The 27,393-nt window shown below is 53.5% G+C and overlaps 9 protein-coding genes across 9 annotated transcripts; 5 read left to right on the forward strand and 4 right to left on the reverse strand.

The window, feature by feature from the left end:
* Positions 1-2,676, forward strand: J4E79_005347 (uncharacterized protein; the record flags this gene model as incomplete). Its single annotated transcript, XM_049354225.1, has 2 exons — positions 1-117; positions 322-2,676. The coding sequence occupies 2 exons, from the start codon at positions 1-3 to the stop codon at positions 2,674-2,676; spliced, it is 2,472 nt and encodes an 823-aa protein (XP_049211090.1).
* Positions 2,677-3,027: 351 nt separating this feature from the next.
* On the reverse strand, positions 3,028-5,300 carry J4E79_005348 (uncharacterized protein; the record flags this gene model as incomplete). The annotated part of the gene is made up of 2 exons (XM_049354226.1): positions 3,028-3,215; positions 3,272-5,300. The coding sequence occupies 2 exons, from the start codon at positions 5,298-5,300 to the stop codon at positions 3,028-3,030; spliced, it is 2,217 nt and encodes a 738-aa protein (XP_049211091.1).
* Positions 5,301-5,662: 362 nt separating this feature from the next.
* On the forward strand, positions 5,663-6,866 carry GPI8 (glycosylphosphatidylinositol anchor biosynthesis; the record flags this gene model as incomplete). The annotated part of the gene is made up of 2 exons (XM_049354227.1): positions 5,663-6,180; positions 6,263-6,866. 2 exons carry the CDS (start codon positions 5,663-5,665, stop codon positions 6,864-6,866), a joined length of 1,122 nt encoding a protein of 373 aa, XP_049211092.1.
* A 647-nt stretch (positions 6,867-7,513) lies between these two features.
* Positions 7,514-11,423, reverse strand: J4E79_005350 (uncharacterized protein; the record flags this gene model as incomplete). The annotated part of the gene is made up of 3 exons (XM_049354228.1): positions 7,514-8,419; positions 8,468-11,016; positions 11,267-11,423. 3 exons carry the CDS (start codon positions 11,421-11,423, stop codon positions 7,514-7,516), a joined length of 3,612 nt encoding a protein of 1,203 aa, XP_049211093.1.
* A 790-nt stretch (positions 11,424-12,213) lies between these two features.
* On the forward strand, positions 12,214-13,236 carry J4E79_005351 (uncharacterized protein; the record flags this gene model as incomplete). Its single annotated transcript, XM_049354229.1, has 1 exon — positions 12,214-13,236. The coding sequence occupies one exon, from the start codon at positions 12,214-12,216 to the stop codon at positions 13,234-13,236; it is 1,023 nt and encodes a 340-aa protein (XP_049211094.1).
* A 2,593-nt stretch (positions 13,237-15,829) lies between these two features.
* Positions 15,830-17,335, reverse strand: J4E79_005352 (uncharacterized protein; the record flags this gene model as incomplete). Its single annotated transcript, XM_049354230.1, has 1 exon — positions 15,830-17,335. The coding sequence occupies one exon, from the start codon at positions 17,333-17,335 to the stop codon at positions 15,830-15,832; it is 1,506 nt and encodes a 501-aa protein (XP_049211095.1).
* A 271-nt stretch (positions 17,336-17,606) lies between these two features.
* J4E79_005353 (uncharacterized protein) lies at positions 17,607-18,962 on the forward strand (the record flags this gene model as incomplete). The annotated part of the gene is made up of 1 exon (XM_049354231.1): positions 17,607-18,962. One exon carries the CDS (start codon positions 17,607-17,609, stop codon positions 18,960-18,962), a length of 1,356 nt encoding a protein of 451 aa, XP_049211096.1.
* A 1,241-nt stretch (positions 18,963-20,203) lies between these two features.
* J4E79_005354 (uncharacterized protein) lies at positions 20,204-23,953 on the reverse strand (the record flags this gene model as incomplete). The annotated part of the gene is made up of 1 exon (XM_049354232.1): positions 20,204-23,953. The coding sequence occupies one exon, from the start codon at positions 23,951-23,953 to the stop codon at positions 20,204-20,206; it is 3,750 nt and encodes a 1,249-aa protein (XP_049211097.1).
* Positions 23,954-24,154: 201 nt separating this feature from the next.
* On the forward strand, positions 24,155-27,143 carry J4E79_005355 (uncharacterized protein; the record flags this gene model as incomplete). The annotated part of the gene is made up of 3 exons (XM_049354233.1): positions 24,155-24,168; positions 24,216-24,352; positions 24,403-27,143. 3 exons carry the CDS (start codon positions 24,155-24,157, stop codon positions 27,141-27,143), a joined length of 2,892 nt encoding a protein of 963 aa, XP_049211098.1.
* Between the last annotated feature and the right edge of the window lie 250 nt (positions 27,144-27,393).

Below are 27,393 nucleotides of genomic sequence, written 5' to 3' on the forward strand. Positions count from 1 at the left end.
ATGTCTCTCGTTAAGCTCCTGGCGATATCGTGCCTATTGGCATACGGATGGGCAAACCCTCTGAAGGGCTCTTTCGCCCCTCGGCAAGTTGAGCCTCCTACAGCTTCTTCGGAAGCTGTATCTACTGCATGTGGAGACATCATTGTCGCTGTAAACAACGGTCAGTACTACGTTATACGATTGGGAAGAACACCTCGACTAATCAATGGCAAAGATTATACACTCTTCCAGGCGTCATGGGTGTACGAGTGCTTGCAGAGTATCCCTTTCAACTCAGCCGTCGCAATGCGCTTTCTCGATTACTACAACATGACTTTACAGTTCCAGTCTACACTGGGATATCTCAAAGAGCCACCCGCGGGCTACCAACGAGCACCATTCGACGTCGACAAAGCTTTAGACGAGATAAAGCAGAACGTGACTGCGGCTGTTTACCACAACCAATATGAGTTTGAAGCACAGATTCAGCTCTTGATAAACCAGCTTCGTGACACGCACGTCATTCTCAATGCCGGAGCTTTGTCAGCATTCTCTTTCGTCGCCTCATTTGGTCTTGTAAGTGCGTCGATTGACGGCAAGCAAGCCCCGGAGATCTACCTGGATCAGGACCTGTACGAGGCTTGGGCAATCAACGAATACAAAGCGTCGCCTGTGACCCATATCAACGGGGTCGACGTGATCGAATATCTGGAACTCTTTGCCGAACAGAACTCTCAAGGCTTCTTGGAACCACATGCCGACTGGAACGCGATAATGAACAGCCCTGCGCTCAATATCCAGGGTCTTCCGAGTACATTCCAATCGGCAACGCTTTACCCCGGGAATGGACTCTTTTCCGATGCGCTCAACTTCACCCTCCAAAATACCACTGTGGTCGAGACCATTTGGTGGGCCGTTTGCGTCGACTGTAAGGAAACAGGACCTCTTACCACTGGTGGCGATTTTTACAACTACTTTGTTCTCGGATTCCTGCCAGAAAGCTATCGTGAAGGCGAAGAGTGGTGGCCAACCCTCGAAGACAAGTTTCTCTCTTCAACGGACGACAGCGTCAGTACTTTCAACTTCACAGCGGAACTGGAAAAGTATTGTATGGCAGGAGCTCCATCGAGCCAAAATTGGTGCATGGACAGCTTTGCCGCATACCCGAATAATCCCATGACCGTCCAAGCCGATCTTTCTGTCATAGGAGGAGGTATCGTATCTAGCTATATGTTAGATGGAGCGTCCACCGCCATCCTGAGCATACCTTCGTTCTATCAAAATGGTATTGATACATCCAACTTTCGCCAAGCGATTCGCGACTTTATCGGTAACGCATCACAAAGCCAGGCTTCCCGTGTCGTTATCGATCTGCAACAAAACTCTGGAGGTCTTGTGTTTCTCGCCTACGATACATTCAAGCAGTTCTTTCCGAATCTCGAGCCCAATGGTGCAAGCCGCCAACGCAGCCATGATTTGAGCGATTCTCTCGGTGAAGCCTACACCGAGTGGTGGGACCGGTCAGGCCGCGACCAGACGGATTCCTACAATTGGGCGTCCAGCGAGTGGATCGTCACTAATCGCATCAACGCCGCTACTGGGAAAACTTTCTCGTCTTGGGACGAGTTTTACGGTCCAGAGATCGGCAACGGCGACACGTTCTCGAGGAGTCAACAATACAATTTGTCTGATGAAAATTTCGACTATTCCGCCTTTGGTGACTTACCATACGGATACGATCCAAGCGACCCGATAACCAATACATCACCACCTTGGGCTCCTGAGCAAATTGTCATCCTGACTGACGGTCTCTGTGCCTCTGCATGCGCTGTGTTTGTCGAGTTCATGACCCACGAAGCCGGAGTCAAAACCATCGTCGTTGGCGGTCAGCCTAAGCCCGGCCCGATGCAAGCAGTCGGCGGCACTCGTGGCGCTGCCGCATACTCTACTGACGCCCTCGACTTCGATTTTGACGAAGGACTAGAGGATTCGCCTGTCTCAAAGCCCGAAGTCGTTTCGCAACTGCCCGACCGAACGGATACAGGAATGTGGATCAACTACGCCGGTTTCACAATCAGGAATCAAGTTCGTGGCACCGAATTCACACCCCTGCAATTCCAATACCAAGCTGCCGATTGTCGTATATACTACACGCTGGAGACGATCTACAACATGACTCAACTTTGGGACTACACCGCCCGTGCAACATGGGCTGACCAGACTCTTTGTGTTCAGGATTCCACAGGGTACCCAACGGCCCGCAATAAGACATCGGCCAAATCGCCCCCACCAGCCAGACCAGCCGCACTGGCAGTCTACGACTTCTCGCCGCCGCCCACCGCTGATAACATAACGTTTGCGATTCTCGACGGCCGTGACGAGAACAAAAGGAAAGCTGGTGAGCCTTACGCGCCCTGTAGTAAAGGCTGCCATTGTGATTACATGAGGCTGGCTTGCCCCGGCGGACTGAGAGATGTCAAAGCCTGTCTGCCATCATGCACTGCTACTAAGCGCGACCAGCAGGGCGATTGTCCTGGGCTTAATGACTACTGCGACATATCAGAATCCGTTAAGCAAACGAAAGCTTACGCTCCAAGTACGTTTAAGATCCCGAACAATTTGCTTTATGACGGTTACTGCAAGTCCAAGAGAACGAATACAAAGTTCTGCGATAAGCCAGGCGAGTGGGTCAACTAGGTGCGCGTATACAATGTCCAAAGAAGTCGCGGTGTGATGGCACGTGAGGCGATCTTGGGGCAATGCTAGGACAAGCACATGTTATCTCTTGCTATCTCAATCATTTGCTGAATCGATCTCTCCGTCTGATGTAATTGCAATGTTTCTGTGTATTTCTGGCGTGAGCTTACTGCAAGTTGCTTCGCAACAACTGCTGCGCCTGTACAGCAGAATCTCGGTGCAGGGTCCATATTATCCTGGAAAGCTAAAAAGATCAAGATCATGGAACACACTCGCTTCGTCATTCCGAACATGTTGAAGGACACTAGGCTACAACATACGCCAGCCGTTTCGATTTGATCAAGACACGCCCTACAAATGAGGTACCTTGAGACTCGCCAATAACAAGTTCACAATACTGAACAGACCTTCCCCGAGAATCAACCCACTCGCAAGCACAATGATAGGCGTCTCACTCCGACCCTTCCAGCGGCGCCACCACAGACTGAGCAAGCCGCCAATTGTACGCGCCAACGTGAAAGAAGGCGTGTTATACATGCCTACGCGAAGAGTTAGTTCACACAACGTGACCAGTAAATGAGCGATATGAACATACCAACAGCAACAGCAATACCACCAGGCACAAAGTCAATCCACCACCCACTGAGACCCCTCTGCTTTCTGCTGTTACCCCACACTCTGACCATCGTACCCACGGCGAAGATGATAGCCGCCCCACTAGCCCATTCCTTGACCATGGGCGGTAGACCCTTCCCAGTCACTAACCGCGCAGTAAAGACCCATACATATCCCGTCGGCACCTCGAACAGGCCACCAGGAATCGTGTAAACATTCGTGTAAAGCTTATACACAACAGCAGACAACACAGCACCAACCGCAGACCCAATCATCTGACCCCAGAACTGCGCGTTCGGCGCCGCGCCAAGGAGATGGCCGCATTTAAGGTCCTGCAACAGATCACCTGCTTGTAGGGCCGCGGACTCGGAGATTGCGCCCGCGACAAGGTTGATGATGACTGCGTTTTTGGCGCCAGGACCCGTAGTCGGAGTGACGAGCGCGAAGACGAGTTGTGTGAGCTTTGAGATGCCGGAGACGGGGTTGAGATCGGTTTCGCCGAGGGCGCGGACGCCCATGATGGATAGGACGAGGGCGAGGACGAGTGATAGTAGGGTAAGACGGAGGGGGATGAGGTTGGGGAATGAGACGTGGACTGCGATGACGCAAAGGACTAGGGATGCGATGAGGCCGATGATGGTGGTGCGGTTTGAGACGAGGTGCTCCGGCGGCGCGTCAGGCTCATTGCCTTCAGCTAAGTGCTGTTTGATTGTTTCCAAGGGATTGACGGATGTGCCGTCGCTGAGCTGGGTATACTGTGGCTTGGACGTGATGTTGAGTGTAAAGATCTCCTTCCAGGTATGCGACTGGAAGTTCTCTTTCGCGGTTGGGTAGTAAGCTCTGGCAATCGTGACGACGGGGCGTAGAAGAAGCCATCCCAAACTGACTAGAGAGTCTGCTAACATGATGGCGAGAGAGATCCAGACAATCCAGCCTTTTGAGCCGTTGGTCCAGTCCGACACTGGCCCTGGTGCCCACGCTTTGTGCTTTGCGAGAGGCGACAGAATGCCCCATCCTATGATAGCACCAAGAAGCATGTGTAGTGTCGTAGCAGGGCCCATGATGATACCTTGACCGACGTATGCAGGGGATGGATTCAAGGTCCAGAGCCAGTTCTGCGCCAAAGAAAGGCCGAAGACGGGTATATCGTGAAGCTGCGGGAGGAAGTACGATACGACAGTATATAGCGCGGATCCTCCGAACGAGATCAGCAATAGCCTAATCTTCGATCTCCAGTCTCCGTCTTCTCCGAGCTCTTGATCTGGGTCCTTCATGCTGTCGTCCATGGATGGCCTGAGGTCATGCTCTTCTCGCTGCGCGCTTGAACCTTGCAACAGTCCTTGTGTCTCTCCATCGTTGGATGGATCGTCTCTGTCCTGGTTTCCTTCGCGTGCCATCATCGTCTTTGATTTCTCATCTCCGTGCAGCACTCTAATTAGTAGCGCAGTCGCAGTACCGCTAGGGAACTTCAGCTTCTCTCTGATGATCATCTCTTTCCGCAGAGGCACTGCAAACACTACTCCAAAGAAGCAGATGCCAACAGACCACACGATCAGTTTCCACAAACTGATGTCCAGTGGTCCATTCTCTTCAGGCGTCAACAGATAGTTCAGCGCAGGAATCACGCCAACAAATCCACATCCGAGAGGCATGGTGCCGACCGATCCAGCGACTGATTGAACCAAAACATTCTCCACGGGCGTGAACGGCAACTTGAGCGTCCTAGCAACGACCTTGAAGTACGCGAATCCAATCAGAGCAGAAGGCATCGCCATGCCAGAAACCCAACCCGTCTGCAGCCCAAAGTACATGTTGGAAAAACATATCACAACACCAATCGCCAAGCCCACCAAAACACCCCTCAGCGTGAAGTTTTGCGGCTGATCTGCCTGCTCAGCCAGGTACCTGCGGGCACCCGTCGTACTGCGACCGAGAGCATGACCATCCACCTCTTCACCAAGCCCATCTCTTTCGTTTTCCAGCGATGCGGATCCCCGGTCTGGAGCCATCCTCGAGATATCCTGGAGCTGAATCGACTCAGCCAGCGTGAAGACGAGGAAGGCGCATTCGGGAAGGAAAAGAAAGAGGTCAGAAGGACGCTGATGGGAAAGATAACGGAGTCTTGACAGGGTATGGCGTGCTTGGGCATGTGCACGCGATGATGCAAGGCGATCTGCTAGCGTGCGCGGATCCACACGTGACAGCCGGCTGTTATTGGCGGAGTGAAGTGCTTATCTCCGATTTGTCAGATTGCGCCAACACTCCAACGTGCATCGCGAACTGCTAGACAGGGGCGCGTCGCGGGTCCGCAATACGACGTCAATAGCTATTCGAGCCTGCCCGCCGATCTACAATTGATACAGTCTTCGCGATGAAGTTCTCCGCCGCCCTCCTGCCTTTACTGGCAGCTCCCTTCGTCGCCAGCGAACACACATCCAACTGGGCGGTCCTCGTCTCAACATCACGCTTCTGGTTCAACTACCGCCACCTCGCCAATGTCCTCTCGCTCTACCGTACCGTCAAGCGTCTCGGGATCCCCGATTCGCAAATCATCCTCATGCTGCCCGACGACATGGCGTGCAACCCGCGCAACGCCTTCCCCGGAACCGTCTATAACAACGCCGACCGAGCCCTAGATCTCTACGGCGACAACATCGAGGTGGACTACAGGGGCTATGAAGTCACGGTCGAGAACTTCATCAGGTTGATGACGGACAGAGTGGGCGAGGACATGCCGCGAAGCAAGAGGTTGATGACGGACGAACGGAGCAACATCCTCGTGTACATGACCGGGCATGGCGGAAACGAATTCCTCAAGTTCCAAGACGCAGAGGAGATTAGCGCTTTCGACCTCGCCGATGCATTCGGACAGATGTGGGAGAAGAAACGGTACGTCCACCCCCTTCACCATCACCACCACCACGCCCCTCTCCCTCTCCCTCTACAACACCCTACTAACTCCCACGCCCAGCTACCACGAAATCCTCTTCATGATAGACACCTGCCAAGCCAACACCATGTACTCCAAATTCTACACCCCCAACATCCTCGCGACCGGCTCCTCGGAAATCGACCAATCCTCCTACTCCCACCACGCCGACAACGACGTCGGCGTCGCCGTCATCGACCGCTACACATACTACAACTTGGAGTTTCTGGAAAACCAGGTTAAAGACCCCACCTCAAAACTTACAATGGGCGATTTGTTTGATTCTTATGACGAGGAGAAGATACATAGTCATCCGGGGATACGGTATGATCTTTTTGCAGGGGGGGAAGGAAAGGCGAGGGAGAGGAGGGTTATGGATTTTTTTGGGAATGTGCAGAATGTGGAGGTTGAGGGGCGGAATGAGACGGGCTGGGTGAGGGAGGCAGGAGGGGAGGTTAAGCTGGCGAAGAGTCATGATCAGAGTGTGGGGAATGTGAGTGCGGAAGAGGTACCGCACCGAGCGCGTACAGAGGGGGCTTGGAAGGTGGATGAAGAGCAAGGGTGGACGAAGCAAGCGTATGGGGCTGCAGCTTTGGTGGGTTGTGCGAGTGTTTGGCTTGTGGGGAGTTGGATCGAGTCTATGTAGTGTCGCAGAGACTTGTGGTCTTCCGTATTTTCTTTTTGACGTCAACGATACCCAACATCACAAAAGCTTTCTGTTCTGAACTATACTACTGGGCGCTAGGGTTTATTCTGGATGGGATCGTGCGGTTTGGGCTCATGTCTATGTTGACATGAACTTCAGTGAATAATTCCACAATACGTGGCAAAGACGAGCCTGGAAGATATGTCATTCCGATCATTTCACGATACCACATCACATCACATCCTGTAAGAAACCGTGATGAAGTGTTCGATTGCTACTTTTCCACTATGCGTAGAACCCGCGAAAAGGAAACTCCACAAGGTATCGTATGCCGTTCTCCGTGATCCATGCTATGCACCGAAACTCCTCTAAAGAACATGAAACCAATCTCAATTCATTGCGATCACATAGCATCGTGTATCGCGCCGTGTCGCGTGAACTCCACATGTGTTGCCCGACGATCGAACCCCGCTGAAAGGAATAGGCCCAAACCCTTGCAGTCTGCATTGGCAACATAAACGAACGTTGGCGGGTCCTTGACGCAATGCACACTCCTGGGTTATTCTCATCCGTTATCCGCTGTAAGTCGGTGTTCAATCTTGCCCAGTATGGAGTGGTCAACGGAGAGATGCGCTCAGCCCCATCTCCTAGTACATGGCAGACGCGTTCTCCGCACCACCATAAGCCGTCTCCTTGAAGCCAGCGGGAACAGTCCATCCATGTACCTGGCACGCACGTATATACGCGTCGACCGCCTCCATGACACCGTAGTCTCCAGGAGGGCCTGCTTGTAGACGAGCAGGCTTGGGATCCAGACTGGAGATGGCCATGCGTACTTGGAGAAGAATAGATTCGATGGAAGAAACAGCGCTCCAGCCATCGTTGGTGAGAAGCTCCATGCACATAGCACCACCACCGGTGACGTGACCTCCTCCACCCATGGTGAAGGGTAGGAAGCGAGGTCGGATGACACGGACGAATGGTGGGCTCATGGGATAGTCTTTGCCAAATCGTAGCTCCAGTACGACGCTCTTGACTTTCTTTGACTTCATGTCTTTTGCAAGTGGCAGAGTGGGGTCGAATGAGTGCAATTCTACGATCCACTGGTAGATGTTCTCAGTCTTCTCCTCGTCAATGTGCCAACCTAGCTCATGCATCGGTTCCTTGTTCTGGATCTTGACGAGGTCCTTGAAGTCCCTCATAAGGCGCCTGGTAGCAGCAGTTGTCGCCCATGCAGGTTCTTGAAGTTTAGGAAGCTTATCGTAGTCAAGCTTTCCAGGCTCGTAATCGGTCAGAGGTTCACTGGATGATGACTTGCCAAAGATCTTGGACGAAAACGACGCGATCGAGGCCGCCACCTTTGACTTACCCTTGTCGCTGATTGAGTTTGGCGTGGGAAGAGGGTCAGTCTCTTGGAAAGACTTGTGCTCATCTTCACCGTCGAAGATGACGCGATCTTCTTCAAGGGTTGCGACACTGGCGGCGTCGTCATCATCGTCAATCTCGATGGGATCGTACTGTGTCTTCCCAGAAGCCTTCTGCCGCTTGTGACCCTGTATGTCTGTCAGCAAGTGCGCAGTAGCATGTGGGGCACAACTCACTCCAGTGGACTTCGCCTTGGGACGCCGAGAAGCAGCAATAGCGTGGATCGGAATAACGAGGTCGCCTGTCACGCCACGAGGCGTGCGGATCGGATCCTGATCAACGCAAAGAAGTGGCTTGCTACCCGGATCTATGGCTGTTACGTTATCCGCGCGTGTCTTTATAAAGAGGTAGCGGGTCTGGATCCAATCAAGCTGAGCAACGACCAGATGCGGAGTCTGGCTCACAAATTCCTGCGGAGCGTTGACAATCTCGTTTAGAGCCAGGGTCTGTTGAACCTTCAGCTCGCTCATTGACCAAGCCGCGCCGTAGGACATCGAAGAATAGCCCAAGCTAGTATTGACATCAGGAGCGTGGTAAACGCCATTTCCGAAAGCGCGTCCGTGAGCGGTCTCCTTGAAGTGAAGACCCTCTCGGATGATGGTGTGCCAGTTGTGGATAGGGCTGCCATGCCACGCGAACAAAGTTGGGAATTTGAGGCTGAGGCGGTTAGTAGTGTCTCGTACTGCCTGGATGAACATTCGCTCTTTATCAGGAGCACCCATTGCGAACCGAAACTGCGCCCAGCCCGCCATGCCATACAGACGCTCCTCCGATTTGCGGCCGTTAGAAGCATCCTCTTCGTTATCGACCTGCAGGATGCAAGCTCGATTCGAAGCGATGACCCAACGCAGTATTCCAAGGACGGCAGGGGAAAGACGGTCAACCCAAGCGCTTAGAGAAGACTGTGATTTCCGCAAAAGGTACTTCCTCATTTCTTGGACAGGCGGTAGGAGATCGAGAAGTGATGCAATGACTCGCGGCTTCTCCACGTCGGCCAAGTCGTCGAAGTTGGTGTTGTAGATGTAGAAGCTTGCGGACTTGAACTCGTTCTCTGGGATTGGCCGTGGGGCTGACACCTTCGGTTTTGATGGAGTTGGCTGTGCCATGCCGTATGCATCCGTCGGTCCCTCGATGGACGGGATGACTGGATTTGAAACCTTGACTGATGGATACAGAGATGCATCTACCACGCGGCAATGCAGAGCTTTGGTCGGCTCATCATCTGTCCGCATAACGAGCCATTGGCCTTTTGATATAGGACAAGCTTCCCTCGCGTTCTCAAACAGCATTTCGAGATTGGCCGCGTTGTATCGCACACTCAATGCAGCTACTGGAGGTGTACTGTCGGCTTGCGGAGGCTGTTGTGCGGGGTCTTGTGTGGCATAATGATAGCGGGTACTGATAGGTATGTAATCCTTCTCATTCGTTATCGGAGGTGGAACTGCCAAACTGAGACCGGTTGGAAAGTCCCTCAGTCTACTGGCGCGCGCACTAGCGTAGCAGAAGCTGATTAGGAGGTCAACGACTTTAGGTTGTGAGACGATCTCATGCTCGATACTCGGACCGAAGCCTAGTGACATGTACTGGTACAAACACAGCGGATTGTCACAGACATAGGGCTTGATAGCTTGCAGGTCGTCGGGCATTCTACTGAAACAGATCAGACAGAATTCGGTACATCGAACAAAGTGCCGTAGCACGAACTGCATTCCCACAAGAGGAAGAGAGTGTTCTTGACCATCTGAAGATGTAATGTGATCATCGGTCACAATCTTCGGCCATGTATTGCCGGCACGCTCGTCGTCGTAGTACTTGTCGTGCGAGGCATCGTGATCCGAGTGTGACGCATGAAGCACTTGATCGTTGTAGAATGATTCAGCGCCGTGCCATGGCATACCCCCGTAGCGGTACTTTAGAAGCATGTGAAAGCGCTGTTCCAACAGCTCGTTCAAAGGCCTTGAGATGAACGAATTCCGGAACCCCTTAGGTAAATCTGAAGAGACGTTTTGAGAATCGCCTTGTTGTGACGCTTCCCGTCGCTTCTCGTCCTCTTTGCTCAAGATCGTGAAGGCAGATATAGCTTCTTGCATGGTTGGCTTGTATGTCGTACAGACACCGATGCGGATACCGAAGTTCCGTCGAGCTTGGTGGGCATCGTAGGACCTCAGATCGTCCATGTTCTTGTAGCCTGACGGGTAATGAAAGATCGCGACAAGATATTCCGATGGCTCGACCTGCCATGCTTGCATAGCCTCTTCTGAGATACCGAGTTTCGAAATGCGGATGGACAGGGAGACATAGCATCCTAGACCATCCATCAAGCCTCCGAGATGTCCAACTTTGAACCCCTCGCTCTTGGCAATCAAGAGGTCATTTCGGACACGCTGTCGGAAAGCAGATGTAGCTTCTGTGTAACCTCCACCCGACATAGCACCACCGTCGGTGGCAAGTCGCGGCTTCGGCATCATGTCGTCGTCACCGGGAAAGTACTCGTCTTCTTCGTCCTCTTCATCGTCAAAGTCTTCAAACTCTTGAGAGTCGAGCATCTGCTGGTCTCCGTCCCGGTCGGTGGACTCTAGTCGGGTAGAGACGAGCTCTAGAATCTGGGAAACGGTCTTTGCGTATGTAGCGTCAGCGATGCTGTCAAGCGCAGTAGCGACGCCAGCAGAAAGGTTATCGGCGCCGAAGATCATACAGGTATGGCCAGTAGGGTAATCGGATACTTCTGCGCTGTCTGTTAGCTATGTTTCGTCAAGGTAATGCAGACAGGCTGGGAGCTCCGGGCGGTAGACGCCTCGCCACCAGGACGACTAGAATTCGTGGCGCATGTTGCAGCGTACACGATGCTAAATCTTGAGATGTGGATACCTCCTAAGCCAACGTATGCTTCTACCTCAAGGCAATTTTGCAAAATGCGACACGAATTGTAGCCACCCCTAGTGTCGCGAGCTATGCATATACCGGAAGTAGCTTACCTGGAACAAGCGCTGAGATCTCAAGCTGCTGGCCGTCTGCGAGGCACATGAAGGTGAACTCGCCATCATCACCGCCAGGTCGCACATTTGAGATGCCCGCAATCGAAAGTCCTTCTGCTGCCTTTTGCAGGTCGGCTTGGAATTGCCGCCGCGGCATTTTGGCGCGCGTGTTGGAGAAGGGTTGCTGGTGTCGCGAAGTGTTTGCGTGTTGTAATGTTGCCGTTTGCACGTGTAAAGCTGGCGCGGATTGCGATCGGTGGTTGAGCGAGTGGGCTGCGGCGTAGTGCAAATCCGGTGGAGAGGCCGACTTTAATCTTTTGAGCGCTCCAGGGCTGAAGATCGTGAATTAGGCGGAAACTGCCTAGATAAGGGTCCACGGATGACGTTGAGCTGCCGTATTCGGCGTGAGGTAGCAAACGCTGGACGGCTTAACCTTGGGAACTAGGTAATCGCGCCCACGAACAGCTAACGGTGGACGGACGAGGAGGAGAAAGAGACGAAACAGAAGAGCGAGAGGAAAAACAGCGACTGGCGACCCTACCTTACAGGCTCTTGGCAGACTAGAATCCGTGAAACGCAGTCAGTCCATGGTGGTGGTGGTAGAGGACGGGCCCTGTTGCCTGGGAAGAGTGGGTAGGGACGGAGTAGTGTGGCTCAGTCCAAGCTCCAGCCCGCATCTTGCAGGCGGGCAACTGCAGGGATGATAGCTATGCCATCCATTTCAGCAATTACCACTGATATCATAGATCCCATCTCGAACAAAGAGAAAGTGAATAGCAAACACAACGACGTACGCGGCGCACCCAGGACGTGGAAGATGCCGGCCCCTCCCCCACAATTACCTAGTTTCCCTCTCCCGCACCTAAAGGTCCCGAGCGTTCGGCTTAACTGATTCAGGAACGGCCGCCGCCGCTCCAGTCTTCCTCAGCCCTGCTCTCGCCCTCCAAATGGCTGTGTCGGAACAAAAGACGACGCCAAAGTCTGCCCACGTCTCCGACCCTGCGCTTGCCCCGTTTCTGGGGTCGCGCTTCGATGCCGCCGAATACCTCAACGCCACGCTCCCCTCGCTCTCGCTAGCTGCCAGGCCGAAATCGAGCAATGCCGCCTCGTTAGCCGACCTCTCCTCCCAGACCCAAGACCTCCTCTCACAGCTCAATGCGCATACGACGCGGTTATCGGCGATACTGACACAGTTGACTGATGACATACTACGAAGTGGCGGGCGCTTGGCGTACGAGGTGGAGGTGCTGCGGGGAGAGGCCATTGGGCTCACCGAGACCTTGACAGATGGGCTAAAGAGCGATGTTCAGAAGTTCCTACCAGACGGCATAGCGATAAAGACGGAGTCGGTCGATGACGATGCTAAGAGCCCTGCTGCGACACAGGCAGATGCGCCAGATGAGCAACCGTCACAGCCAGCGCTGGAGGTGCCCGATGAAACCACCCCAGAATACATCTCCGACCTCCGTACCCTCACCACGGTCCGCTCGCGCCTGGAGACCGTCATCAAAGTCTTCGGTGAGGCCATGCACTGGTCGATACCGCCATCTGAGGTATCTCTAGGAGCCTCCCTTATCAGCGTCTCCGCCCCCGAACCCGGCACAGACAGCGCTTCGCGTGAACAGAAAGGCAAAGAATTCGCTGCCTCCCTGCGCACTGAGATCGCGGACCTTATCACCGGCGACCCGGACGGTGGCATGGAGAAGGCAGAGGTGCGCATACAAGCTCTGAGAGACTTAGCGCAGGTCTGGAAAGGCACAGCAGAAGAGAAGGCGAGGACCAAGTTCGTGGAGGGTCTGGTCAAGTTGGCAGAAGATAAGCAAAGAGAGCTCGATAGGGAGAAGGAGAGGAACAAGGAGCGTGGTCAGCAGAAGCACGCTCGCAGTGGCAGTGTGCCGAAGCCGCAGCAGCAGCCGCAACAGCAAAGAGGCGGGTTTTTAGAGAACCTACAGAGGAGATTTGTGGAATGAAAAACATGCACCCGTCCACTGCATATCATTTCCTGAATCTCATCGTCACGTGAAAACGCGTCAAGTCGCGATGGAAAGCATTTTCTCTCAGCTCAAGTGTAACTTGCCATTGGCTGCGCGCACGTGTTCATGCTGCAAAGACATATCCGCAGTACCATCCCCAAAACACCGCCAACATCTCTACTTAGCACTCCTGCTGCATTCTCTCCTCCGTCCTTTGAATCACCCTTTCAGCAATCTTGTCAGTCACCGTTTCGGCGATCCTCTCGACCATTCTTTCAATGACACGTTTGACTACCCACTCAACTGTCTTTTCAATCACTTTCTCGAATAGCCTCTCTATCAACCTTTCGATTATCCGATCGACAATGTCTGGGCTATCCGACCCACCGGGACGAATGAGACCCATGGCGCTAGTCGATTTCACTGAGGGGAAAGGTGATGTATATATGCGGTTGCTAGATGTTACAATGTTGTGAGATAGCGTTGTGCCTGTACCGCGCGCTTGCTTGTCAAAGAGATGAGAGCCAGTCCTGGTCATAGCAGTCAGACGAGCTCGCAAGATACCCATGCTCATCTCTTCACATCATAGCATCTTTCCTCTACTCATCTGTACGCTGCGCCTTTTCCCCTCATCAGTTCGTCACTACAGCTCTTCTCCCTACTCAAACCACCCGTCGCGACTACTAGATCCTGCATGCCTCCTACTTACTCTCAACGAAGACCCCTACTACACTGGTAAGGACGTAACGCTAGAGCAAAGTTTGTTTACATACTGTGTCAGCCATAACCTTGGAACCTTTTGTCCGTTCACATCCACACAATAACCAAATCCGTCAAGCTTCTCCCGCTAGTCTTCAGACATTGTCACTTGATCATTAAGTCCCTCCATACACCAAGATCTTACTTCTCACATTGTCATCACCTTCGTCGTCGTCACATCTCTCCACGGCCCTCTTCATCTCACCTTGTCTGTACCCAAGTATCCATCACAAGCGGATCAGCGCAACACAGTGAGTTGCCAACTTAATGTCATCGAGACCCTTTATGCAGCTGGCTGATATACGATGCAAAAGGTTCCTAGCATCTTTCCGCATTCTTTCGACTATCTTTTCGCCTATCCTTCCAACCAGCTTTGACTTGTCCTTCCGGTCCTCCTCCCCGCTATCCTCTTGAACAGCGCCATGCTCCATCTATTTCCCGCTACCGCCACCACCGCCACCACCACCGCCGTCATCTACTTCCACACCTGCACCTGACGAGGCCGAAGATACCCAAGATGGGATTTCGAGTGTTGGTCAAGCGGAACACAAGCCTATGTTCTCCGACCGCGCGACTACCAGCTTGACTACTACCCTGCTCTTGCGCGACTACCGCCACTATAAGCTCTCCTTCCCATTCGTCGTCTTAGCAGCGATAACAAGGGAATCAGTTCAACTCTTCGCAGCGAAGATCCGAGTGTCATGCTATGGAGCGCCTAAGTCATCTCGGTCCTTCGAATGTCGCCACTAAGACTAACAGACTCGCATGTCCAACACCGACACCATGCTGAACCCGATCGCCTATCCACTGTTTGCACGAATTATCTGGGATGATGTACGAGCTCTCTCAAAGACTTCAGCTTTTTGCCATGCCAGATAGCTAATTCCAACACACAGCCACCTCCTTGAGGCAATTTTCTAACATTCTTCAATCATTCTTCCGCCATCCTTCCACTGTATTTTTTGGGCACTCGTATTGCTTGCGACACTTTTCTCATCTAGGATACCACTGCTCGTTTCAACGAAGTCGTGGACTTAAGAAGCGCACAAGCGACGCCATGGATACTACTCAAGTCTCGAAGGTTGTACATCGACGACACGATGGAGGGCAGCGAGCTATCGGATATGCCACAATTAGCACCTAAAGCGCGGGAAGAAGCGTACTTCCTCTCAGATATTGGATTGAATTGTTTAGTTTTGTATTTTCCTATTTTGTACTGTACTAGATGATGATGAAGACAATGGACCTCTACATGACTGATCTGCGTGTTATGGACGTGCAGACAACATAATGTGCTAACCAAGCAGTGAGTGTTACGCTTATTGATCATGGCAAAGCGCTTCGGCAGGTGATCATCGCATCAATGGAAATGCAGATTCAAGTCCGATTTGTTGCGCACAAGAAATGTAAGACGGATCACCTTGCTAGTATAAATACACCTCTTAATGCACCACCATGACACAGCCACGAAGCACAGCGAGAATGATAGCTAAACTATCTCGCATTGTTACAGAAGCAAACAACTATCATGAACTCATACAAACGTCCACCACAACAAAAAAAAATGCCTCGCCTATCCCAGCCCCATCCCTAGGCTAACCAGATCCCCCCACAGGAGCCAGCCCTTGCGGGCGGCTACAACTGTGAGGTTCACCTTAAGCCCAAGGGAAAGGGAAGAGGGCGGATGCGGCCACAACAAAACCACAAAACCAAAACACAACAACAGAAACAAACTCGAAAACCAACAAAACCAAACGCCAGTCCATATGCCGGGGTATCATAAGCGACCGAACTCCGAAGTACTCCAACCCTCACCGAACGCGTGGGAAAATCAAATAGTGGGAATGGCTTCCAAGACCGTCATGGCGCGTTGGCCCTCAGCCTCGAATGCCATGATTTGCCTTTCGCAGGCCATGCGCAACTTCTCCTCGCCCCGCTTAGCGTTGTAAAGGACCCATTGCTCGATGGTCATGGACTTTTCGTGGTCTGTGAGGTTTGCCATGACAGCGTCGAAGATTTGTTCGGGAGTTGAACCGGCAGCCTCGATGTTGTCAAGACCGGCGTCGATGAGAATGTCTTGCATCAAGCCCTGAGCCTCTCCCTGGGACGCGAAGAGCATGTCCACATTGGCGGGCTCCCAACCGTTGTTGTCATCTGCCTCGCTCATAGGAGGTGGGGTCCTCTTAGGTGTTCCCACCATCAGGTCGCCTGGCAGGCTGGACATGTCGAAGTCTGATGCGACGTGGTCTTGGGTATGAGTCGGAGTCTTCTTAGGTGTTCCGCCCGGCAAGTCGCTAGGGAAGCTCTCAATGCTTGATGATCGAACGCGCTTCGGTGCTGGTTGTGCCACCTCTGACATCTCTGTGATGTCCATGGCATCGCTCATGCGCTTCTTGCCACGCTTGGGTGCGGGTGCAGCCTCTGAGACTTGGGTAATGTCCATAGTGTCGCTCATGCGCTTCTTGCCGCGCTTTGGAGCGGGTTGTACGACCTCTGAGACTTGGGTAATGTCCATTGTGTCGCTCGTGCGTTTCTTGCCACGTTTAGGTGCTGGTTGTGGCATCTCCGACAGCTCGCTGTCCTCCATGGTAGTGTCATCGATATGCTTCTTGCCGCGTGTGGCCTTCTTGCTCGCGGTGGATGCAGTAGACGAGCGTGCTGAACGACCCTTGGCTTTTGAAGCGCGCTTGCCCTTCTTTGGCGCGGGGATGGGCGGGTTGTAGATATCGGACAATGTGAAGAAGAGACAGTCGGGAGAGCGTTTACGGTGCTCTTGCATTGGGTCGTCGCCAATGTCCCAGGCGTCGAGTGCGCGAGCACAGTATGCACAGGTGACACCATCGGGAGTTTCGTCTGTGGGGTCGTAGAACCATCCCGCGGCGACCATCTGGTCGACTGAGGGGTAGCCAGCGTTGGGGTCGAGAGGCCACATGTCGCCGAACGTGTCGCGACGCGCCGCGACCATCGCGTCGGAGGTCGGGTCTTCTTCAGTTCTGCCTGGATCACCGGAACGCAGGCGAATGCACGCGATAACTGCGAAGCCGCAGCTCGGCGAATGTGTCGCGTGTTCATATGCTGGGACGTCTGATTCCTCCCAGCCATCGAGCTGGCACTCGCAGGAGAAGCATTGTACGTTGTCAGGGCTGGCGGTAGTGGGCCTCCATACGAAACCCGCATACGCGAGATCTTGTGCCGCTGGTGATGACAATGGCCAGCCGGCTTTAGACTTTGTGCCTGCCTTTTTCGATCTGCTGCTCGTGCGTCGCGTCTTTACGGTCGTCGCTGCTCCGCCAAAGGTCGCGAGACGCGCCTGGAATGAAGCCAGCGCGGCGTCCATGGTGTTGGCTGTTGTGGGGGTAGCCGAATTTCTTTTTGGGCGTTCTTGTGTGATTTCTGTTCAATTGACAAGAGTAGCGCCTGATTTACACGCAGTATTGAGAGTTGCTGGTGTGGATTGTGGTGGGATGGGTGGGATGAGAGGAAGTCGCGTCTTTACGCGGCAGGCGGGACCAGACAACATCAAATCCACCAAGCTGGTTACGGAAGCAACCGCTTACGTCATCCACCCTCTCACTTTGCGAAACCTCAGGCATCGACTTCTGTACAAGATGTATCGACGCCAACCAGCATTCCGGATAGCGTGGTGCAGGAGGCCTCTGGTTAATGTCAATCGCCGCTTCATCTCCTCCGAAAAGACCGTACCCGCCGACAAGCCACACGCATTCCAATCGCTGCCCCCAGACTGGGAAGATGAGCCTCCCTCGCTGGACGACTTCACGCAGCTGCCACGCGACTTCGGGAAGAACCAGCTGATACAAACGAATGAGGAGTTCAAGCGATCGTTAAGGGGCATACTCCGGCAATTTCCACCGGTTACCTATGCGTTTGCCTATGGCTCCGGCGTCTTCCCTCAGTCAGCTGCGACAGCTTCACGCCCGTCGGAATCACCGCATCCGAACGCGCCCGAGGCAATTCTCAAATGGCAGAAGGGCGGTGGAAAGATGATAGACTTTATCCTGACACCTCGGTTCTCGCAGCACTTCCACTCGCTCAATCTGCGCGAGCACCGAGACCACTATTCTTTCCTGGGGTCGCTCGGCTCAGGCGTCGTCAGCCATGTGCAGGAGAAGTATGGTGCAGGCGCCTACTTTAATCCATATGTTGTAGTGAACGGAACGATGATCAAGTACGCTGTTGTCAACTACGAAACGCTCCTCCGCGACCTCACCGATTGGGACACCCTCTACTTCGCCGGCCGCTTACACAAGCCCGTCAAGATCCTCCACGAAGAGCCCAACCTCCGCGTCGCGAACCAACGCAACCTCCTCTCAGCCGTACGATGCGCGCTTCTCCTACTACCGCAGACGTTCACCGAGAAGGAGCTATACTCTACAATTGCAGGCTTGAGCTATCAGGGCGATCCGCGTATGCAATATGGTAGCGAGAACCCCAAGAAGATTGACAACATCGTCACGCACCAAATCCGGAACTTCAGATACCTCTACCACGACCTCATACTGTCATTACCAAACATACTCTACGCCGACGATTCCGTGGTGCACACAAGGGGTTGGATCGAGGACCAGACGCTCAATCAGAAAATGTCGCAAGATATGGATCCCGAGAGGCGCGCTACTATGATCAGGCGCTTGCCCAAGAAGTTCCGTGAGAAGGTCTACTTCCAATACCGCGGCAAATTCGGCATTTCAGGTCGCGAATACCAGGATATGCTGGATGCAAACAAAGACGAGTCTTCCGGTGGTATCCTGAAGAAGCAGGTTGCTGGCGACTTTGACAAGCGGATAGCGGGCGAGAAGGACGTTCCGCAGATGGTCACCAAGGCAATCAATCAGACAGTCAAGTGGCCTTCGACAGTGCAGACTCTGAAGGGTCCTTTCACTGCGGGCTTCTCCAAGACAGTGCGGTATTTGCAAGAGAAGAGGCAGAAGGCAAAAATGACGTGAATGGGACGTTATGAGATGTTGATGCTCGCTCCTTCAGGCATATTTCCCTTTGTACTATCACCAAAAGCGAACAGCAAGCGAGTTAGCTTCTACGTGTCTCGAATGCAATCGCGTATAGCCGCCGTCGCAGCTCACGGGTCAGGCTCTCTGTATAAGCGGAAAAGCGAAGATAGACTTTCAATAAACTTCAAATCAACAGCATGACATGATCTCTGTACATACCCAGGCGAACTCTGGCCCCCAAAGAGGTTTACCAGATGCTATCGAGTGCACGATAACAATTCGTTTGCGGCTGTCCACTTTGTTGAGCCACCACTGCATGTAAACGAGTCTCGTCCTGACCGCCCCTCTCCACCGTCTCCACCCACAACTAATTTTAAACCAACGCCCACACAGTAATCCAGGATGTAAAATAGAATCCCATAACATCTCTAGCGCTCCAGTATCTGTATCTGTCATTATAATATTTCCAAATCCCCGATTAGTCATCAAACTCATCCAACGGCTCAATGGTGTAAGTCCCCAACTTCACCCTATCAAGCCCAACACCCCGACTAATATCTCTACTAGCTAGTCGCATGATTCCTGCTTTGGGAAAAGCTTTCACAAACTGCAGGAGGTCCCGGGTGTATGTTTGCCACTGTGTTCGAATTACCAAAGTATCAACCACTAACATGTGTTAGTCAAATCCCGGTTGAGCCCTTTATGGATCTTTCTTTTTTGCCTTTTTTTGCGCAGATTACGGGTAAGAGAAGGCATAGGAAGCGTCTGTCTGGTATTCATAGCATTTATTCATATCTTTTTGGCTGCGTGTGCTATGCAGGCGGCGGAGAATTTCTGTGTCGCATGCTATCCCTACTATAGTAAACTTTACCACAGCAGAATCGGGGTAGTAAAGAAACACAACTGCAGAGATCTGAATAGACAAAAGATGCCCCCTCATGTCTTGCTACACTTCTCTGCGTTATTAGGCAACAATCTGTACTCTTACTTGAAACATTACATGTGATGTGCTGGAAGAGGATCTTGATCATGAACATCCTTGGGCAAAATCGTTCACCTCTTAGCTGCAAGAAGTCAAGTGAAATGTAATAGCATTCAAACGCCAACACCAAGGTATCTCAATATCCCCCAAACTCCAACCCCACCCATCCAAAGAGTAAGAAACAGGTATCATAACATTCATAAGCGCATCCAATCCAACCCCAAAACGCCAACCCCATCAACCAAATAAGAAAACATCACCGCCTCCCCACCGGCCACTCAACCTCCAACCCCAAACTCCGATCAATAGCCCTCCCCTCCCTCTCATCCCTCCTAACACTCTCCCCCATAACAACAGTCGCGCACCGCCTAAGCACCTCCTGTCCCGTAATCCTCTCCCCAATCCTGCCCGGCGCACAATCCCCCACCTGCAACCTCCGTTGCGTAACCTCGAAATACTGCTCTTCATTCTCCAGGGTAAGCAACTGCATAAACACACTGCACATAACAACCAACTCCTCCGTCATCTCCATTTGGTAGCCCCAGGCGTGGAATATGGCGCCGACGTAAGGCAGGTTTCCGTTTTGGGCGAGGAATTGGCGGAGGAGGGAGTGGTTTGTGGCTGAGAGGCGGGTTGGGGGGATGGTGGAGGGGCAGAAGAGGGCGGGGTGTTTGAGGTGGACTGTGTAGAGTTTGTCGAGGGCTTTGTAGTGGGTGCGGGTCCAGGGTTCGATTTTGGGGAGGGGGTGGAGGTGGGAGAGGATTGGGTGCGGGGATGGGGGTGGGGGGCGTGTGAGGGTGGATTTGACGCGGTCGAGGAGATGTGATTGCTGGGGTGGCGATGTGGCGGGCTGGCTGCTTGCTTCTGGGCTGGCTTGTGACTCCTCGCTGATGGAACTTTCGATTGACTCGTCGACGACCTGGGGACCTTTGTAACGGGCCGGTGATTGTTGTGGTGATGATGCGGGGTCCTCTTCGGATTGCTGCGAGGCCTGGGAGAGTGGCGAAGGCTTGCGGGCAGACAACAGGTTCTGCTGGAACCGTCGCTGCATCTTTGGCGGACTTGATGGAAGTCGACTGCGCTCTTGATGCAGAACTCTGCTGGGCTCCTCAGTGACCTCAGTAAGGTCGTTCAAAGTCCGCTCTTGCGGCTCGTAGGCATCCAGATACTCATTCGCTTCCTCGCGCACGCGAACTATTGTGGAAGCTGTGTTACCCTCCATCTCTACACGGAACTGTCGTTGATCGGATGCTGCAGAAATTTTGCTATCGCCATCCACAATAGTATGGAATGGTGAGCTTTGAGCAAGTGGCAGTGTAGACTCTTCAAACTGCACCGAACTTGTTGAGATGTCGGCGCTTTGAAGTTCTCGCCTCAAAGGACTGCTCTTCTTTGGTGAACTCATAAGCGCTGGGAAGCGAGGTGGTGTGTCAATGAATGGGTTTGTCTTTGTTGTCGGGGATGGCTTCTTTGTTGCCATGGGCGGCGGCGAAGACTCGGGAACGAAGCTTTCACCTTGGTCTAGGAGTTCAGACAGGCTCACTTTCTCCTTCTCTTGTCTTCGTTGCCGCCGTTGTTCGAAACGGGATGGTCGCTTTTGGTTGAAGACGTTGGGCATATTCGACTGGAAGAACATGCCGGTGTCATCACTGGCCTCACTTGCCGGACTCGACTCATCGTCAATTTGGATCGGCTTATCTTCCTCCAATGGAGTTACGACATCCTCATCCTGCTCTTCCTCCTGTTCTTCTTCGTCTTCGTCATCTTCGGGGTTTTCGGTGGCTGCAGGTTCCGCCTGGGCAGGGCTCGGTTCTCGTTGTAACTCAACCTTCTTGTTGTAAAGAGCTTCATTCGCCTTTCTACGACGCCAGGTCCTTGCAGCCGATTTGGTGGGAATGTCCTCTGTAAACACATCGCGGAGCGACTCCTCTTGCTCCACAGAGGCTTCCCTTTGTATAGGCGCTTCCTCCTCCTCGACTGAGACCACCGAACGACTAGCCTCTTCTTGCCAGATGTCAGCGAAGTCATCCCATTGCGCAGGTTTATCTGCCTGTTCTGCAGCATGATCCTGCCGGGGTTCTTCCATCTCATAATCTCGTTGTGCCAAGCCAGTTCGTTTCGCAGGGGGAGTGTCAGCCCGCCAACTCATCTGACCCTCGCTCCTTGCAGGGCTCACCGGTGCACTCTCCTCTTCAACATCCAGGACCGGGTATTGCACCTCCTCTGCTGCGACGGTTGGCTCCACTGGTGAAACGGCATGATCCTGGTCTTCGGGAGTAAGAAGACGTGACTGACGTTTTCGATGCGTTCGGAACACACCTTGTTTGGGAGCTATCGTGGGATTGCTTTTGATGGGACTCGAAGGAGCGGGCGCACTCTCTTCATATGGCTGGCCCGCAAGCTGTTCACCAAGACGTAAGCCCGCTTGAAGCTCTTTCCGCGTGCCCTCGCTGAATCCCCGGAACAGATCATCAAGCTCGTCGCGCTTCTTGTCGAGTGCTTGTTGAGGGGGTTCGGGCGTAGACGAAAGACGAGTGGGATCCAGCAAGCCTTGTAAAGCTACGCCAGCGGTAACTACACGGCCAAGCGTCGGTGTCTGAGCTTTGGGTGGACTAGGTTCTATAGCGGGCGGCGCTGATGGAACGTCGGCATCTATGACAGGTGTCACGAAACGCGATAGCTTTGGCCGTGCAGGACCCGAGGGCGCTGTGAAGGTCTGAGATGGAGGTGATGGCTCTTCGCTAGTCGATGGTCCAGCGTTGTGCGTTGTAGCTATATCTGGCTCGGAATACTCGTTTCTTAGTGATGATCCGACGGCTGGCGCTGTGGTGTTCTGCGTATCTGCAGGCTTCCGCGTACTCCGCGGTCCGTTACTAAGCAAGGTGTCAAGTGAAATCATAGTGAAGCTCTCGTTGCCGACTGTGTCGTCTCGCATCCTCATCGTCCCCTCGTCAAAAGCGGCTTCTGCGGGTTCGTCGTCTTCGAAGGCTTGGGCTTGGTCGTCTTCGGCATCGCTCGCATGGGCAGAGCTTTCGCTGGGTGTTGGGAGGCTGGCATGGCCATCTTCCGAGAAATCGAGATCCTCGGGCTGTATGGGCTCTGCGTCGTCTCCACTGGTCGGCGTAAGAACATCGCTCCCCTCCTCTTCGTGCTCGTCAGACTCCATGAGTACCACTTTGTTCGCGTGTGGGGTGCCCTTGCGCGTTCGCAAATCCTGCCTCATGCTCCTCTGTATCGGCGAGCTCAAGTTGGGTAATTCCTCAGCCTCCATCAGCGCATCGCTCATGGTCTCGGTAGTGGGGCCGGGGAGATCTGCAAAATGGGCGCTCTTTTTTGAGAGTCCGGACTTTGAACTCGAAGGAAGTACAGGCGTAGTATCTTGCACCGACCCTTCCCGGGTCTCAGAATCCTCGGCCACAGCGACGACCTTCCTGGGCCGGCCTCTCCGCTTCTTGGGCGGCACATCGGTGTCCACATCGGCTGCGCTTGACTCTCCACCCTTCATATTCAACTCGCGTGATCCGGACCGTGCGCGTCTCTTGACTGGTGTTCCCTTTCGCTTTGGTTTAGGAGTGGCGCCCACGTCAGACTTTCGGGGGCGCCCGCGGGGGCGTTTGACAGGCGAGGAGGTATCGTGATCCTTCAATGGCACCGTCGTCGTTTTCGTTCTCGTGGTTACTCGTTTCACGGATGGGGATGCGTTGACGTCGTCGCTTCCGGGTTCAGCCTGAACGGTGACCTTGATGCGCCAGGGGCTCGCACCACCGCCGCGTGGTGTGCTCATGATCATGGACTTGGTGGGGGACGAGAACATCATCTCCGAGGCTTCGAGTCTGCGGTTCTGCTTGGTCGGCGAGTTGCCCGCCATGGAGTCACGCGGCCTGGGCTTGCGAGCGGATGTGATGGTGTTGTCGAAGGAGAGGGCCAGCGGATCCGGGCTCGAGTCGTAGCTGCGATCGCTATAGGCATCGTCGCCTGCCGTTGCGCTTCGGCCGCGGGGCGCCATGTCTTAGAAGGGTCGGAGGGGTGTCTTGGTTGTTAGTGCGAGAGGAATGCATGTGGGTGGGGAACAAACGTGCGGCATCCGTCAGAATGCGGGACGGGCCACGCGCTGTCGCCCTAGCAACTATCTTATCACGCGCTGCTACGCGCGACACCACCAACAAGGCCGCCGGCGAGACCACCGAGTGCAGACTATGGAGGCGCGATGGGTATTCATGGGTGAGTTGCGCAGTCTTTTTGCACGCTGTCCATACTGATTCGCGCAGTATCTACAAGGAGATCGGCCCTGGAAAGCGCGTAGCCCTGTCAAAGCTCGCCATCGAAAAGTTTGAAGAGACCGGACGCCCGCTGCGCATTGCTATCGACACATCAATATGGCTTTTCCAGATACAAGCTAGCAAAGGTAGAGCTTTGGCATCACGTACATGCGTGCGCTATGCTGACTGTGAATAGGTGGCACCAACCCGGCATTGCGCACCTTCTATTATCGCCTCCTCCGTCTCATCTCGCTCGCGATCCATCCTGTCTTCGTCTTCGATGGACCAAACAAGCCGCCCTTCAAGCGCAACAAACGCACCGGACCTAACGTCGCATCTATCCCCGAATTCCTCGCAAAGCAGCTGTTGAAGCAATTTGGATATCCGATACATCTTGCGCCGGGTGAAGCTGAGGCAGAATGCGCGCTGCTACAGCGCGAGGGAATAGTAGATGCGGTTTTGAGTGAAGATGTCGACACACTCATGTTTGGAAGTGGCGTTACAATCCGTAACTGGTCACCAGAGAAGACGGGAAAGACACCAACACACGTCAACGTATACGATGCGGTTGAAACAAAGAACGGGCCGTCAGGATTGGATCGCGAAGGCATGATACTGGTCGCGCTGATGAGCGGAGGAGATTATGTCCCCGAGGGTATACCTGGATGCGGTCCAAAGACAGCATGTGAAGCTGCAAAGGCAGGTTTTGGCGCCGATTTGTGCAAGATCCCGAAGAACGACGCTAGAGCCATGTCCCAGTGGCGAGAGCGACTGCAGCATGAGCTGAAGACGAACGAGAGCAAGCACTTCAAGCGCAAGCACGGTGCACTGAAGATCCCAGACGACTTCCCGCGTTTGGACATTCTTGGATACTACACACATCCGGCCATTTCGAATCAAGCTGGATTGGATAAACTGCGCCGATCGATCAAATGGGACCAAGAGCTGGATTTCTCGGGCTTGCGCGAGTTTACACACGATGCGTTCGACTGGGTGAAGCTTGAAGGCGCAAAGCACTTCATCCGCAGTTTGGCGCCTTCGATGGTTGTGCGCCAGCTACGTATACGCGCTGGAAACCTCGATCGACCACCCACGAACAACATCCAGGCCGTACAAGAGGACGAAGCTCTCCTCATCAAAGGCCTGCATGGCAAGCGACAACATTCAGTTACGGACAACTGCACAGAATTGCGAGTAAGCTTTACGCCCATTGAGCTTGTCAAGATCGACCTTAGTCAGGAAGATCCGGACGACGATGTGGAAGTACCACCTAGTTCTCAGCAAGCTGGGGGTGATGCAGAACTCGATGATGAAGATCTAGAAGATGAAGGCCCTAAGAAGCGTGGACCTACAAAGTTCGACCCAGAGAAGGCTGCGCGAATCTGGGTGATGGAGACTTTCGTCAAGGTTGGTGTGCCGCTCACGGTTGAAGATTGGGAAGCCGGGCGACAGACAAAATTGAAGCCTAAGCGAGCAGCAACTATACAAGAGCCTGGCAAAGCTGCACCAAAGGCCAAGGCTGCTCCCAGGCGGACGAAAACAGCCGGCGATCAACCGCAGGCTCGCATCGAAACCTTCGCCAAGGTAACGAAACCGGGCTCAAAGCTCTCTCGAGCTCTCGCAAAGACACAGGACAAGGTTGCTGAGGTCCCTGGATCTATCCCACAGTCTGCACCACAACAGGACGATGTAATTGACCTTCTCTCTTCCTCGCCAGTAAGGATTCGGGATATTGTACAGCCGCCACCACCTGAACGCGAGAAGTCGGTGTCTCCCCCCATTGCAGATCTGCCTCCAAGTGTGAGCAAGCGGAGAAGACGAGCCCCGATTCAACGCTCCAAAACACTTCCCGCTGATATCAATGCGGTTCCTGAACGACCATCGACGCCTCCTCTTCTGAACACGATAGAAACATTGGACTTGGTTGATTCGCCGGCCCATCCATCACCCTCACAATTACCCGCGAAGAAGGCGAGAACACGAAGGACTAAGGACGGGCCAGCTACGACAGCGTCTCGAGATACCTCTCTAGCTTTGTCTCCTAGCAAGTCAAAACAGTCAACATTAGATGCATGGCGAGCATCTGTGACGCCCACCAAGCGGCGAGGTGTGACACCAGCTCTCAATGCAGGGCCACCACCCCAACTTCGCTCCTTGTCAGAAGAAGTTGACTCGCTGGACTTGACGCTTTCCTCGCCGGTACGGGAAACGCGACATCAACAGAGTGCCAGTACTAGCGCACTACCAACTTCGAAGACAGCGACGACACGCCCGCCATTAACATCGATTTCATCGAACGCATCGCATGCATCCACAAACTCGGCATCATCAACAGCCTCCACATCTAACAAGAAGAAGAGCATAAGAGACGTATTTGGCCCATCTCGACCTCGCCGCACTTCACCTCGTCTCAGCAAAACCATGTCCGCGCCTCCTGAAGCCGACTGCCTCGATCTCACATCACCACAGCTTGTTGCAGCAAAACCAAGATCAGAATCCCCAGTGGCTGATACTCTCGACCTCACATTGCCAGGACCCTTGTCGACAAGACCACGATCAGCATCACCAAATGTCGAAACGCTGGACCTCACAGAACTCTCGTCCCCCGTAGTCCAGCGCGCCCCGGTCCCGACAGCACATGCACCAGTATCCCCTCCACCAACCTCGATCTCACCTTGCTCTCTCCGCCGATCCCCACGCGACCACAAATCTACATCACCACAACCCTCATCTCGCACCTCCCCGCCTGCAGCATGGAAAGCGCGGGAAAAGAAGAAACGCGCAATCGTTCTGCGGAAGAGCGTAGTCGGCGCATGGACCTACGTAGATGTCGATAGTCCGGAGAAGACAGCAGATGGTCACGCAGGAATTGTGCTCAAGGGCAAGGAGAGAAGGAAATGGCGCGAGAGTGCTGTTGAGATGTTGGATCTGACATGAACCTGGCTGGTTGTGCTTTAGCATGAGAGAACTGCCTCTCGGTCCTTTTCAATGCAGGTTTCATGATTCGGGATATGATGGATACGAAGCGGGGAGTTTATTGAATGTACTACGTTGAATGACTATCCTTTCTTTTCGTAATCATGCTGCTGCTACACCCTTCATACCACACAAAACACCCCTACCGTAAGATCAAATGCGATACGAAAGTCACGCACATACCCCCCGTATCCTCAAGACATCGAACCCC

The sequence above is a fragment of the Alternaria viburni genome, assembly GCF_023758015.1.
Source record: "Alternaria viburni strain BMP 2772 chromosome Unknown scaffold_10, whole genome shotgun sequence".
Classification (NCBI taxonomy): Eukaryota; Fungi; Ascomycota; class Dothideomycetes; order Pleosporales; family Pleosporaceae; genus Alternaria; species Alternaria viburni.